We start from the raw sequence: 15316 nt of genomic DNA on the forward strand, positions 1-15316 counted from the left end.
GTAAAGGTACAGTTCCAAATGTCCACAGTTGTAAGCCCCAAATCACCACGTACTCTCGTATTCAACATATATATATATACACACATTCATACATACATACATACATATTTATCTTTGCTCTTAAAATGTTTGCTGGCCACAGTGACTGCTTTTTTTGTTTTTATGATTTTGTATTTATTAACAATGTTTCATCTGTAAAACAACATCATTTACACAATACAGCTGCAAAGAAAAATAAATAAAAATCTATTAGTCCACAGAAAGACAAAAACGACACAAATAATACACGGAAGTTTAAGGAGTTTGCAAAGTGCATGTACTATGTATCCCATGCTATCTTTCACTGTTTGGGACAGTAGAGCTCATGGGTTCTTGCTGTGCCGAGCTGCTCTTCCTCCGCAGCCTGTTGGACAAGGATGGTATGGCGGCAGGCCAACGATGACAGCTCCAGTAGCTCTGAAAATGTACTGGAGAAAAAAATGTAGGTACAAGAGTAACCTAATCAATGGCAGTATTGATTTTTATATTGTACTTAGTATTTGGCAGGGTTCGATTCTATAAGAATATGTTTATTCATGATAAATAGGAGTCCACTCCAAACATTCATTTAAATCCTCTGAGAAGAAACCAAAGAGCAACAAATCAAACTGAAAAACAAATACACAGCCCTCTCTTCATATGTGCCTACCCTGAAAGCTGATGACTGATCTCCTTTGATGTCATTTTCATGTTCCTCATGCACTCGAGAGAGATGCTGTTGTCCTTGTGATCTCCCTCAGTGCATTCCGTCAGCAACTTCTCACTCTCCTTCAGGCAAGCTTCAGCTTTATCTAAAATGGGTAGACAGAGGTGGATCCAACTATCATAAGTTATCATCAGATCAAAATAATTTAGTTATACTTCCATTAGCTTGTGGAACACAACAGATTTTGGTTTATAGCTTATAAACAACTTTTTTTTAACAAAACTACAACCACGCTGAAAAAGAAATGAGGTAGGACATTTACACGCACTAAAAGGAATTTACCAATGTTAGAATCAATATCAGATTCTTTTCTTTTCTTTTCTCTAAGATAACAATTTTGTTTTGTATAGGTATTTTTGTTTAAGTATTACAACCTAGAAATTCCCGTCTGTCCCCATCAATGTAGAAATTCTTGACAGGCAGCTCATGGCGAGTGGTGTCAACAGCTGTTGCAAAAGACTTGTATTCTTTTGTGAACTGCTTGGCAGCTTCAGCCACAGGACTCAGTGCAGCAATCTGTGAAGAAATATGGTAACATTAGTAGGACGAAAATCACAGACTGCTGCTTTATCTACACTTCTCCATTTTTTGTTTTAAAAAAACAATCAAAAAAAACCAAAAACATAAATTCTGCTCTGGACACACCAGTTGTTCAATCTCAGGTCTTTTAGAAGTCCAAAAACGGAGAAATGTAAAAACGTTGCTGGCTTCATTTTTGTTTGAAAACATCAGGGTTACATGATGTGCGACAATTAAGGGATTGGGAAATAATTATCCTGTATGGTCATTACAGCATTGCTAAAACAACAAATTTAATGTTGGACTTTTGCACAATACTGTGCATACATGATAAAAGGTCAGTACAGCGCAAACCAAGTGACCTGACCTGCAAATCCAGCAGTTCATTTAGAAGATTTTCCTTTTCTGCAAGCAGATATTGGCACTTCTTTTCCTGGACCTCCTTACGCAGTGCCTCTTCTTCTTCCATTATCTGCAAGAGCTTTGCCTCTGCCTCAGCCTTGAGTTTTGCAGTATTGTTTTCCATCTTTAATCAAACATCAGAGAGATGGAGCCAGATCAGTCAGAGCATGGGGGACTCTTGTTTGTTTATTCCAAATCAAGCACAGTGAACAAGACAGTCAACACTTATTTATAATTCCATCATGTAAACTGATTTAACAAAGCAGATACAATACTCAGAAAGCAGCTTACACCTGATGAACTCACCTTAGCTGTGAGGTATGCAAGAAGGAATGTTTGCATCTCAATGTCCCACTTCTCCTCTTCTGGGTTTCTCTCAGGTTCTGAAGCATTTTCCATCACTGTTTTTTCTTAGATAAGAGAAATAAAAAAACAATGTTCAGGGTTGTCCCATTTGCAGTAGGCTACAGATATTTTAAGCCATTTAAATCACTTCACCTTTGATGACTGAAATATCAAATTCTGGTCGAAAGCAGGGTCCATCAGTGAAGGTAGATTGCAGAATACTTTTCCTGAGCAGAGAAGGTTCCGTTTCATGTAATGTCGTGGCTGTAAGAAAGAAAAGATTAAAACCCTAATGTCACCCTGACCCTAATCCTATGACTATCTTGAAGAATAAACAGCTCAAATACTAATATAACCTTTACAGCTCCTCTGCAAAGAAGTTGAAGTACTGTGAATCATTGCTTCAAGTGCATATTTCACATAAACACATGAAATACTAAAGAAGGCACTGTACTTTCATAAGAAATTGCAGTAGGGTTACCAGCCTGAGCTGATGCCAATCTGGCATACTGCACAAATACTTTTAATATTTTCGGAAAAGATTAAACATTCATAATAGAAAAAAATCTATGCAAGAATGCCCTAACTTCTGCGTTGAAGAAAGTGCATGGACGAGTTAATGGACAACTTAATAGTGGAATATGATGAAGAAAAAGACTAAGAGTGCCTTTTGGCAGCTTTTTTCCTTTCCCATTTTGTAAAGCTGTCAACCAGGACAGGACACATGAGCCCTTCATAACATTCTCCACTGTCCAATCCCATGAATTATTACCACTTACATGTTGCAAAAGCTTGTGGAGCCATGGACCGTCTTGGTGATGCGCCCAACTTTGGTCTGACACCAGAAGGTTTAGGTGAGGAAGGCTTCAGTGGCACGGCAATGGACTCATTGGTCAGCGAGTTACTCTGTTAATGTTTAGGAGATCAAATAAGACACAAATCTGTACTATCAACGAAAGACAGTAACATAAGTAAAGTAGAAAAGTAATCTGAGGTTCACACAAACAAGGCAGGCAGTTCCAACTTGGTGATGGCATGGTAATAGTTCAGTATTTTTTTTCTAGGGGACATAATAATAATATCTTATTTCTAAAGCAATTGCCAGCTTGGTAATAAGAATGGAAATAGTGTGGTAAAAGGAGATATTACACTAGTACTATGACATTTTGAAAGTAATAATCAGTTAATAGCTATGTAATTAGAATTCCTTTTGGCTTCCACAGTGTAATAACACCAACATAATGATAATTTATATATTGTAAAATGGTGATTTACCCTGTCCCCAAGCCATTAGTGGTGATTATTATAGAATTAAAAAAGGTAATACCATAATATTACTTCCCTATGACACTGTTATTATCTTACTATTATAACAATGTTACTGTACTGTAATGTAAAGTGTTGGCAAAGACACAATACCTTTGACAATGATGTCTTCTCAGCAGACTGCATATATCGAGACTTGACCATAGTTGCACTGGCTAAATTGTGAAAAGAGATAATAATTAATAGTGAAAAATAACAACAATAAAGCATAGGTGCATGTTTCATGTAAAAACAGTAACTTACAGGAAACAAAATACTTAGTCTCAGCTCAGGTATCACACAAAGTGAAGGTAAATACTTACATTTAACACCTTTCTTCCCAGTTCCACTGTTGTTGGCTTTATTAGCATCGTTCCCACTTTTGGAGCTGAAAACAAACAACGCAAATGCAGAAACTGGAGTACAAGTGGATTTTTTATGAAACATTATTCAGAAAATGAGCCAAACCCCAAAGGCAATGCTATAATTTTATCTTAGCAACCTTAAACCTACTTCAAGTTCACGAAATTATAAATATGTGCTATGTCTGTTGATGATACGTGGGATCTTACTGGCGAATAAAATAAAGCCCATCGTTTAAATTTGAACAGCTTATCCCGGCTGTTTTATCCACAACAACAACAAAAAACTAAAACGCCCATAAATCAACGACACACAAGAGACTAGCTTAAGAAAAGAAGAAGAAAACACAACTATAACTACCTCTTTGCTTCAGTGGATGTCATTTGGACGGATTTGAATCCGCTCGGCGCTATTGTTGTTCTTTTTCTCGACGCCATAACGTTTGAAAGTGAGCCGCGTTCTAATATGGGCGGAGTTATACGTGACAGATTGTACGTCGGTTTTGAGGACCGCCAGAAACAAAGGTCTCGTGGTACATTAGTTCCGGACGTGTCCTTCTCTGTGCTGTTATAGAGCGAATATTAATGGTGACTAATGAGATCCACAGTGCTGAAGTCTGACCATTCAGTTTCGTGGAATGACTTTGTTTTTTTATTGCTAACAAACAGTGGTCAAAAGTGAATTCATATCATCAAAACTGCACTGGATCACTTCCCATTGTTTCACACAAAATGCACTCAAGACTACACAGCTGAGTGCAGAACTTTGAGATTCTGTATTTGTTTTGTTTAGTGTAATTTTTGTGTTTTTTTTGTAAGCACCGTATCACTATGTAAGGCTATAAAACACAATGTAAGTGAGTTGCTTCGTTGTTGATTAATTTTTGTTTCAATATACAATAATTTAGAACACTCAATAAAGTGCAAAGATCATATTCTGAAATAAACTACAGATTTAGCTGAGAAAGAAAAAGATCAAATCATATTTTAACTTTCATTTAATGCTCTCTGTTGTTAGTGTTTTGTAGTTCAGTGTGACAGTGTTTGCTTCCTGAGTGAGATTTCCCCTGCAAATATTCTTATACAGCATTAATGCATATAAAATAAATAAATAGCATCAGGATGATTACATGTAAATTCAATTATGGTTTGATTTTCAGTGTGCGTGTATGGGCTGAACCCTAGTACATTACAAAAACCTTTTTTTAAATAAAAAAAACAAAAAACAAAACATAAATAAGGTCCCTGCAGTGGAATGTGTGTCACCGGTTGGTTGGTTATGCTAGACGCAAGCATATGTTATAGTATCACATACATTTTTTGTAATATTCACATTGAATATATCAATACACAATGTTATAATTTCAGTATCATGATGAGAATAACAGCCTACATTACATACATCATAATCAAAAGTCAATACAGTATGTGAATGTAGGAAATTGTATTTCTTTAAATGTTTAAAAATCTTGTAATGTATGTGTGTCTGATATGAGAAATCTACTTCCCAAAACCTGTACAACAGTCTACATGTTTATGGCGTCCTGATTCTGATCTTTGATAGACATGCAACTCTGTGACAGTAGTTTAAATTAATGTAAATAGTTTACATAGTTATTTTTAGTTCAACATGAAATCTCCACCTCTAATGTTTTCTTAATCATACAATAACTAAATATCATACTATGGACATCTGTATAATATCTCTAATGCAACCTTTAATTTTTTTTTCTTATGGTGTGCTGTTCTTTGTAAAAATAGTAACAAGGAGGTGCATTATATTGTCCTATTCATATAAGGTGTTATCAATATTCATATTTGCTCCATGAGTAAAAATAAACTGTATGTAAAAGGACAAAATCTGCTGTGTTGACTGTGTTGAGAAATGAGAAATCCTACACTTCTTCTAGTAGCCACTAGATGGGTGTAAAGATCTGTATTCACTGTCAGAGAGCAGATTACAACACAAGTGAATTATGAGTTTAAAAATGAACTCTTTGCCTGAAAGTGTAAATAGTCATGCAGTTACCAGCCATCACAAGAATAACAGGTATAACATTAGAGTATATGCATGCAGTGTTTATAGTCCAGCTAACTTGGGTGTAACTGGGCACCCTAACATCTGTCCACACAAACATGCAGAGGAAAACTGCAACATCAAGCCTGTAAAGTCATGGGAAGTGTTACTTTTGTCACACATATTTTTATTTAGTCTTAGTCTTGTTTCAATCATTCACATACCATTCATACTCAAGGTATCATAGTCAAGTTTCAGTCAAAACATTTTAGTATTTTCTTCAGAACAAAAAACATGAATTTATCACTGATGATCATTTCAGTCTAATACTGTTTCAAACATCATAAACAATGATTAAATGTCACAGTTACCTGAAAATAATACACCTGTTGAATGCTTTAATGTAACTTTGCTCATGAGCGTGTACCTGCGTGTGTGTGTCTCCATCTCATCTGTGTGCATATCTACTTAGTAAATTCTCTTAGCTAAACTTTGCAGGTTGTCTGTGTGTTAACAAGTCTTAAAGAACATAATGGGTGCTGATCCCACCTGTCTGAGCTGGTCTCAACAAATGGAAGGACAATAGGAAGAGAACGGGCGTGGGACTGGGTGGTAAACACTGGTCTGCAGACATGGATGGATAAAGCACTGGCGATATAAAACTGTTTGCTTCTAAGTGGGCAGCTGAAAAAGGAGAAATGTATAGTGAGTGTAAGAGTTGCATGAGATGAGTAAATGATATAAAGTGAATATGTTGTTTAACACCCAGGCATGGAAACTACTTTTATTCTGACCTTTAGTTTTAATGAATTTTCATGATAAAGGTTGAACACTTGGGCTTGGCGCAACAACAAATTTCTCACAAACACACGTCTGTATTTGTGTGTGTGTCTAAAGGCCGGGTCTTATCATTGCTCTTCTCTCTCTCTCTCTGTGTAATAAAGCCTTCGTTCAAGCTGCTGTGTGACCATGCATGGCTGTCCATCGCTCACCACTAAGCAATGCCAGAGCCAATAGCTGCTTTGAGGTGAACAACTAATGTTGTTTATGAGGATGATATGAGTGTCATCCACTTTTTTTATGTTCATATTGGCATTTTTTTCCCCGTAGTATAAATGTGTAATTAGTACAGTAGTTTAGTAAAGGATGAGATTCAGTCCACGGCTGAGAGGCTGAAGTGAAAGAGTGAGAAGTGCATGCTGAAAGACAGAAGTGTGAAAAGACATGGAGTCACTGAATGAAAGTCCTTGTCTCTTCTCTGCACCCACCTCTAATGCCTCTCTCGCTCTCTCTTTCTCTCGCTCTCTCCCTCTCTACTCCGAAACTGTGACGTCTAAAGAAGGATCCATCTTTGTCATTGTGACCTCACTGATACTCCACTTTGCCACTTGAGGACATTACAGATTGACAGATATACGAGATGACACACCTGTATTTCATGTTTTACATGGAGGGAAAGAAAATTGGTATTCAGCCGTGCTAACACGTGTACATTCACATTAACACAACACAGCCATGCAGCCCACACATCAGACCCTCTTGCCTTTGCGGTAAGCTGTTACTCATCACAACCCAGTCTGCTAGTCTGGTCCACATAGTCTTCCTGGAATGCCTCGCATACACAGAAAAGTAAAAAAAAAAAAAACATATTTGCAGCATCTAGCTGGATATCTTTACTGATTACCAGACTACCCTAAATTTGATTACTCTGCTTTTGCTCACATATGCACACGCTATTTATTATTTAATTTGGCATTCAACAACAGATTTATCGAAGATATAATCTTATGTGGTCATCCGACCATGCATGATCGTATCGATCAAGATCTTAAAATGTCAAGCGTCCATTTAGTTTTCTCAGATTCAGCAGGGAGAGCATACCAACCATCTTAGTACATAAGTTCCTTTGTGGTTTTGTTGACCTCAGCTCTCAAGAGCAGGCGGGTGTATGATTTCATGTGTTTGCTTTTACTTGTAGTGGGTCTTGCTACGGTAAGTACCTAAGGAAGGACCTAACCAGCCAGACAGACGCTCCTGGTGTTAAGTCATTAAGCTTCTCTCTGTTAGCTCACTGTGGCAGCAGCTGACTATTAGGATCATGCTTACATCTTAGCTTTGTAATATCTGTGTGGCTTTACAGTTTTTATGTTCATTTGAAATGGTAAATTCTGAACAGTGAGGTTGTATCTTATTGTGGGTGAAAGATCTGTTATGAGAATTAACAAAATATACACACAGTCTGGACCACATAGCCTTCAAAAACCATATTTATCATTGTGGGTGAAAGATATTTTATACACATTAACAAACTACACACACAGAAATAACTATTGTGTAAAGAAGAGTTAGACGGGGGGCACACAGTTGGTGTAGTGGTTAGCTCTCAGGTTTGCAACCCAGTCGGAATAAGGGCCTTTCTGCATGGAGTTTGCATGATCTCCCTGTGCGTGTGTGGGTCTTCTCTGGGTTTTGGTTTCCTCCCACAGTCCAAAAACATGCAATATGGGGAGTAGGTAAATTGGACACTCTAAATTGACCATAGGTGTGTGCGTGTGTGAGAGTGGATGTTGTGGCCCTATGTCAGCTGAGATTGGCACCAGTGCCCCCGCGACCCTCATGTGGAGGATAAAATGGTAGAAGATAGATGGATGGAGTTAGATGGGAACACTTATGTCCATACAGAGGTCTGAAAGCAGTCTCAAAGCAACACACAGCCATCATGACCTGAGGCCTCGTCGTTCACCTCATCCATGTGTTGCTCACTTCCTAATTGGTTAATTACTGTGCTTAACTTCACGGGATGTGACCTCAGCTTGGTGTTCACTTTAGTGGATGAGCCCTGCAGCATGCCCTATAGCTGCAGGTGGTGGATACTGGGGGGGGTTTCATTACATCAGCACAGGACACATGCTTATGTTCATTAAATGAAGAACTAAGCTCTGAGTATATTGTACCAGGTAGACAGTAATGTAGTGAATTCAGAAGGTAACAATAAACAGAGGCACATAATTACACAAAAACTGTTTCCATGACACACAAGCAACTTGTTTTTTGACTGAATGTGTGAGTAAGACGATGGGGACCTTTGCCAGTATATGTCTTCATGTTTATGTGTTAGCATGTGAGTTTTTGAGAATGAAAGATGAACACAATAAAGCAAGCATGACTGGCTCTATGTGTGTGTGTGTGTGTGTGTGTGTGTGTGAGAACCATGTCCAGTCCTTTAGCTGGTCAGTGTACCGTGCAGTGCAGGAGTGAGCAGAAGCAGCACAGGCCAGCACAGCTTGGTAATCCCTGCGTTTTCAGGAGCCCTGGCCCGTACTTGATGAGCTTGAGCAAGAAAAAGGTTGCACTCTCTCATCTATTTCTCTCTCCCTCCCTCCATCTCTTTGTCTTTCTCTCTCTCTCTGTTTTATTCCCCCTCTCTTTCTCATGGACCATCCTCCCCCCTGTCCCTGTCCCCTAGAGCCAGTTTGCAAATGACTGGATTCCAAGTGTTTACTCAGCAAACCCCGGTGTCCCCGTGTCCCTTATATGTCTCAGGTTTTCAAGAGAAAGAGAATCTATGGGCCAGGTTACATCTTTCATGTAGCTTCAACTCATTGTGCATTTACTGTATATACTGTTTCTTGTAATGCTAAGTAACACACAAACACAAACGCACAAACTCTTATGCCTTTGGTGTTAATCTATCATAGTACCTGAAACCTAAAACCTCTCTTGTTGTTCCTCCTTTCTTGTTTTGTGTATGACTTCAAGTAAGCACTTCATTTTGTTTGTTGGCATTGCCTTATTTTCACTTAACCACTGGTTCCATGTAACCACTTTCTGCTCTCACACAGATCGTTTCGGATCGGAAGATAAAAGCTTTACAAAAAACATGTTTTTCCCCTTTTTATTTGGCATTTTTGGCTCTCTGAATTAGCCTGCAAAAAGGAGACAACTGTGTTTAGCGTCATTTAAAGCATATAACCGCAAGTTGTTGCTTAGTTACCATGATTCTACAATACAGTTGTATCTTATAATGGGTTAATTGATGGCCTTCTCAGTACATTGCTGTGTAAAGCTCTTTGCAGGTAGTAAAATTTAGAGATATTTGACATTTCCAACCGTTTATCTTTATTTTATGATCCTGATGCGGTTCCCAGCAGCAGCTGCATCCCATTATGTCATGGGCTTGGGGATCCAATATCAGCCAGTCCATAATCATAGTAGCTACTGGGTAGAAATCAAATTTCCTACTGAAATATTCCAAAGCGCATTTTGATCATCATAAAATCATAGACTGACCACAGTGCAGGACAAGTGTGGAGGGAGCATTGAGACTCTGTTAGGGAGGTTTGGGAGAAGAGGGGATTAGGTAGAGGCCGCAGGCCCTGGGGCAGAGGGCCCGTTTCCTGGCCTGAGCCCCTGTTTGTCCTGCCTGACCTGACAGCTCTGGGGGCAGATCCTGCTCGGATACAGCTTCGCTCCCACGCCTGTCTGAAGCTGTTAGCCACTGGCTGTGAGTAGCTAGCCAGGCTTAGTGTTGTCTGAGCTGCGGCTGGATCGGAGGGGTCCAGTCATCTCTGTGTGCACTGGGTGGGGGTGTACCAGCGACTTTGTGTTGGTGGAGTGAGGGTGACAAAGAGGCATCGAGTACAGTGGGTGGTTATGACTAATGATTTTTTTTTTATTCTATAAGCCCTGTCAGAAGGACAAATATCCCGACTATTTGTCTTTAATTAATAACTGACTGGACAAACTGATGATAAGTTAGAGGATGATAAGTTAATGTGTTTTACAAACACATTAAAACACATTTAAAATTACCAAGGCAGTTATGATGTGAACTGTAATTTGTATTGTATTCCCTAAATGATTTAATGTTAATGTCTTTAATAAAGTCCATAATCATATTTACACATTTGGTGTTTTGAGGACAAACAAATGGGTCCAAAATCTCAATTTGATTAAGATAGATAAAGACTGTGAGGGCCGTGGTATAGGATGCGCATCATCATACTAATCACTCTCTTCTCCAACCCATTGTTTTCCACTCTTCTGAGGTAATATTTACCACCTGTCAGCATGTCATCAGGCTAATAACTGTTCCTTGTTGGGCTCAACCAGACATAGCATTCACAGCATTCCATGACACTTCTCACCATGTTGTGAAAAGCATTCACCTCCCTGTATATCTTCCTAAATAATCAATTAGAAGCGCTATCATGTGCTTGTGTTTAAAGGGTGTTGTCTGCAATTGTGGGCAAAGGAGTGTTTTGACTTCAAAATCCATAAGACAACTCCTCTCCTCTCTGGCCAGGGAACTGTTTGATTATCACTCTCCAAAAATGAAAATGAAATGAAGGGATATTTACTTTTCTTCCCCAAAAGCTTTGATAGCTCAATTGCTTGTTTTCAGTGGCTTGTTATTATTTTTCAATTGGTGGATTGGCTGTTTGGTTTGGAGTGGTACAGATCGGCTCTGTACGTGTTGTTTCTGCCCTGGATATACACGGCGCTGTGAGTGAAAGCCCAGAGAGAACAGCAGCGCGACAGAGTCAGAGAGACAGAGAGAGGGTCATCAGTGAATCTCTGTTGGTGTCTACATACGACAGTGCTGCACAATGGCATTCCCACATCTCTAAATTACCAGAGTCAACCCATGAATTCTCTATACGGACTTGCTATTACAAAAGGACTTAGTATAAATCCAAAATTCAAATTATGTTAGATTGGGGTATAGGGCAGAAAATGTGCTGTAAATAATTTACAGGATTTCACAGGCTTTAACTGTGACAGTGTGAGAAAATACTGTGGAGTTATAGTAAAATGCTGCTAAAATACCATAAACTGAAGAAGAAAGAAATAGTTAACTGTAAGGACACAAATTAGCTGCAAAAGTATAATTCAATGGACAATACTGTGAATGTACAGTCAGATGTTCAACTGAAAAATACTTCTCAATGCAACATCATGTCATACTCATATTACAGGACAACTTCAGTTCTAATGGGTCAGAGAATAATACATTTTCTTTTCTGGGATTTATCCTCTTGCCTCCATCGTCACTATTCAGCCAGTGGCGTCATTCGTGCCCTGCCTTATAAAACTGTCAACGCCTGCCTCTCACCTGGACTTACACACACCACACACACACACACACACACACTAGGACAGGACAGGGGCTACTGTTGGCCAGAGCAGTGGACCAGCCACAGGTGAAACACACTTTTTGTATAATTATTTCTCTACAAAAGCTGATCATTTCGACAAAAACAAGACCAAACGCACTTGTTTCTTTTATGAATCTGGCAAACTACTCTTACTTCTCTGGCATGTGCAACATGACCGCAGAGACGCAGCACTCGCCTGCAGAGGCAAGTCCTGTTGTCTTGTCTCCAAATTTGAGCTTGGATTCTCCGCTGCCGCCTCTGATGATGCAGCAGGCCCGGTCAAAGGACAACGTTCTGATCAAGTCTGAGCCAAGAGGAAACGGTCCCAGCGCGGACGATGGAGCCGCTCTGGGCCAGACTGAGGAGCACCTGCCCATAGGCAGCCGCCGGAGGAAGAGGCCCGTGCAGAGGGGGAAACCTCCCTACAGCTACATCGCCCTCATCGCTATGGCCATCGCCAATTCCCCCGAGAGGAAGCTCACGCTGGGGGGCATCTACAAGTTCATCATGGAGCGTTTCCCTTTCTACAGGGAGAACTCAAAGAAGTGGCAGAACTCCATCCGCCACAACCTCACCCTCAATGACTGCTTTGTGAAGATCCCCCGGGAGCCCGGCAGACCAGGCAAAGGCAACTACTGGACACTGGACCCCGCAGCTGAGGACATGTTTGACAACGGGAGCTTTTTGAGGAGGAGGAAGAGGTTCAAGCGCACAGATGTGAGCACGTACCCCGGGTACATGCAGAGCTCCAGCGCCTTTACGCCAACCCCAATGGGCAGGCCATCGTACCCAAACACCATTTACGCAGGAATAGGCTCTGGTTATGGGTCTCATCTGACAGCCACGTCGTCCCCACACCATCCCGCCATGCTGCATCACTACCAGACATCAGCCGGGGTCGGACAAGGACAGCCACGCATGTTCAGCATCGACAACATCATCAGTCAGCAGGCGGTGGTGCAGAGCGGCCCGGTACCGGATCTCAGCTGTCAAGCGCTGCAGGGGCTGAGTGGTGGTGACCTGCAGGGCACCATGACCTCCAGCTGCTCGGTGACCGGCGCAGACCCGTCTGCGTGCTTCCAGAGTCAGACTGCAGTCAACCCATCAACGAACATGCAGAGTAGAAACAGTGGAAATATCACATCCAATTTGGTGCCTGGGTACTCGTACTCCTCCTCGGCCTCTCCTCCAAATCTGTCCACGATGACTCAGTCAGGTTTTTCCCCGGGGGGCTCTCAGGTTTACTGCCCGGGTAACCGGCTCTCTCTGCCTGCGCTACGCCCGGGCTCCTGCGCCGAGCACACGGAGCAGCTGCTGGGCCTCTCCAGCCCCATCAACTCTTACAACAACACCTACATGAGACAAGCCAACTTTGCATCAGGATTAGACCGCTATATGTGAGACTAATACACACATGTAAAACAATTACACAAATATAGGCTCATCACAGTCACATATTTAAATAATATTCGCATATGAGTCCACGCAAATGAAATATTACAATAGATAGGTGATATATTAATGACTCACTACTGTCACCATATGATGGGGATTCATTTTGTCCAAAATTAGAAACGAAATGACTAAAAAATTACTCATGCAATACGCATTCAAATCTGCAAAGCCATGATTCGACACATTCCATGACTGTATGTTGTTTTTGTTTTTTTTACTGTGACATGTTTCGTTCACATTCCTTTATGTCAGAGTTTAAATTTGTTACTTAAACATTTAAGTTGCTGTTTGTCATGTAAATAGTTTGACGTTATCTTTAATAAAATACATGTTGTAATGGCGAGAAGAGATGGTCTCAAATAAATCCATTGTCTTGGTAATTTAAATGTGTTTGATACATATATTTTTTAATGTGTTTTATACGTTCCAACGAGTGAGCGAGTTATTCTGTTGGCTTTTATTTTCATAGTAGCCACCTTCGTTTGTGTAATAATTTGTATGACTGTATTTTGTATTAAAAGCAAAACATATTCATATTCAACAGAAATGCTTTAATCTTTGCAGATTAGTTTTTGGGTACTGCCATCAATTTAAGGAAGTATACATCTTAAAACACGGGCCTTGTAAAACACTTTCACAATTGTAATCTACCTATTAAACATGTACAAAATAATGATCCAGCAAGAAAAGAATTCACATGCGACCTCAAATTCAACTTTCTGTCCAGCTATAATAGATTTCAAGCGTGAAATATAGGTCTCACATCAAGAGCGTAAAAAGAATAATTTGTATTTTTATTTTAAATAAATCACATCTTTTATTATTATTATTATTATTATGATTGTTGTTATTATTCTTAATTAATTCATGTTCCCTTTGCTTGGTCGTTTTTTTTATCTTCTTTTTATGCACATATCTGTATTATTTTACATAGAGATTCACATTATCCTTTCAATGCTCACTGGTGTTTCTAATGAACCAACACACATCTACTGATTATTTACTGGTTAATAAACTACTCACCAATAACTTCTTTTTTTTAAAATGAACTTGAAATTAATTATCTTAGTGAGGATTTCAGCAAATTTCCATTGAACAGTCATCAACTGGACAATATTAGTGAAGCCTGAGAGTTGCTTCTGCTGGTTAAAGGTGCTTCATTTTACATTTTCTATGGTGGTCACACCGGACGACTACACTGGGGTACATTTAAAAGTTTAAAGTAAAACTAAACACACACAAATAAATGCAAGTCACAGAAATGATGATTCGGGTGAAAACATACAACATAATGCACATAATCACTATTCTATAATACAACTAAAATGTCCAACAGGTGATTTGTTCTGCCCCTCAGTAATTCTCAAACATTTGAGTTTTTTTTTGTTTTGTTGTCTAAGTTGTCATTTACAGGATGGCAGAAGTTGCTGGTTTATTGCTGTTGCAATAAATATTATCATATTAAACTCCACTGCCTTATCCAGTATGATATTACTCAGAGGAGGACATGAAGCAAACAGTTGCTCCATGTTTGACATGTCCACCACTAGAGGGAAGCAAAGTCCAGAGATGTTGAGTTCAGTGTAATGGTGTCCACTTATCTGAATAACAGAGTCACCATTAACTTTTTTAACAGATATGTTGTCTCGTGTAACTCTAAAATGACTTATAATGGCTGTAGATCCAGTGTGTTTAGCAGGAATTAATAAAACAAAGTGGCGGAGAAACAGTGCTTCAAAGATACTCCTTCTTGGCTTTGGAGGTTTGGATCATCGTCTCACTGCTACCACTTGTTGTCTGGAAGTTTTAGATGCTGCTATCTAATACTTAGAGCTCCACTGACGAGTAATGAGTCACAAAACCACTATGGAATAGTAAGGGTGATAAGTTAAAACAATTTTGAAACATAAAACACTTTAAAATAAAATATAAAGCTTGGGATACAGGGGTGAGAAGGGGCGTGATAGTCACAGGAGGGTATTATTGATTTATGTTCAGTTTAAATTGG

At 39.5% G+C, this 15316-nt stretch overlaps 2 protein-coding genes across 2 annotated transcripts; one reads left to right on the forward strand and one right to left on the reverse strand.

Annotated features, from left to right (window-relative positions):
- Window positions 1-193: 193 nt before the first annotated feature.
- On the reverse strand, window positions 194-4155 carry haus8 (HAUS augmin like complex subunit 8). Its single transcript, XM_044044389.1, has 10 exons — window positions 4040-4155; window positions 3640-3704; window positions 3431-3492; window positions 2791-2917; window positions 2165-2275; window positions 1973-2076; window positions 1632-1790; window positions 1120-1261; window positions 689-830; window positions 194-467 (listed from the first exon to the last, which is right to left on the reverse strand). The coding sequence occupies exons 1-10, from the start codon at window positions 4114-4116 to the stop codon at window positions 341-343; spliced, it is 1116 nt and encodes a 371-aa protein (XP_043900324.1). The 5' UTR covers window positions 4117-4155; the 3' UTR covers window positions 194-340.
- Window positions 4156-11832: 7677 nt separating this feature from the next.
- foxe3 (forkhead box E3) lies at window positions 11833-14111 on the forward strand. Its single transcript, XM_044043503.1, has one exon. The coding sequence runs from the start codon at window positions 11983-11985 to the stop codon at window positions 13252-13254; it is 1272 nt and encodes a 423-aa protein (XP_043899438.1). The 5' UTR covers window positions 11833-11982; the 3' UTR covers window positions 13255-14111.
- The last annotated feature ends 1205 nt before the right edge of the window (window positions 14112-15316 follow it).

The sequence above is a fragment of the Solea senegalensis genome, linkage group LG14 (genome assembly GCF_019176455.1).
Source record: "Solea senegalensis isolate Sse05_10M linkage group LG14, IFAPA_SoseM_1, whole genome shotgun sequence".
In the NCBI taxonomy this organism is placed as follows: domain Eukaryota; kingdom Metazoa; phylum Chordata; class Actinopteri; order Pleuronectiformes; family Soleidae; genus Solea; species Solea senegalensis.

Coding starts and splice junctions, on each gene's coding strand:
- haus8 (XM_044044389.1), bottom strand. CDS start 4,116: ATGGCGTCGAGAAAAAGAACAACAATAGCGCCGAGCGGATTCAAATCC. Junction 2,918..3,430: donor AGAAGACATCATTGTCAAAG/GTATTGTGTCTT, acceptor AAACATTAACAG/AGTAACTCGCTGACCAATGA. Junction 468..688: donor ATCAGTCATCAGCTTTCAGG/GTAGGCACATAT, acceptor TTTTTTCTCCAG/TACATTTTCAGAGCTACTGG.
- foxe3 (XM_044043503.1), top strand. CDS start 11,983: ATGAATCTGGCAAACTACTCTTACTTCTCTGGCATGTGCAACATGACC.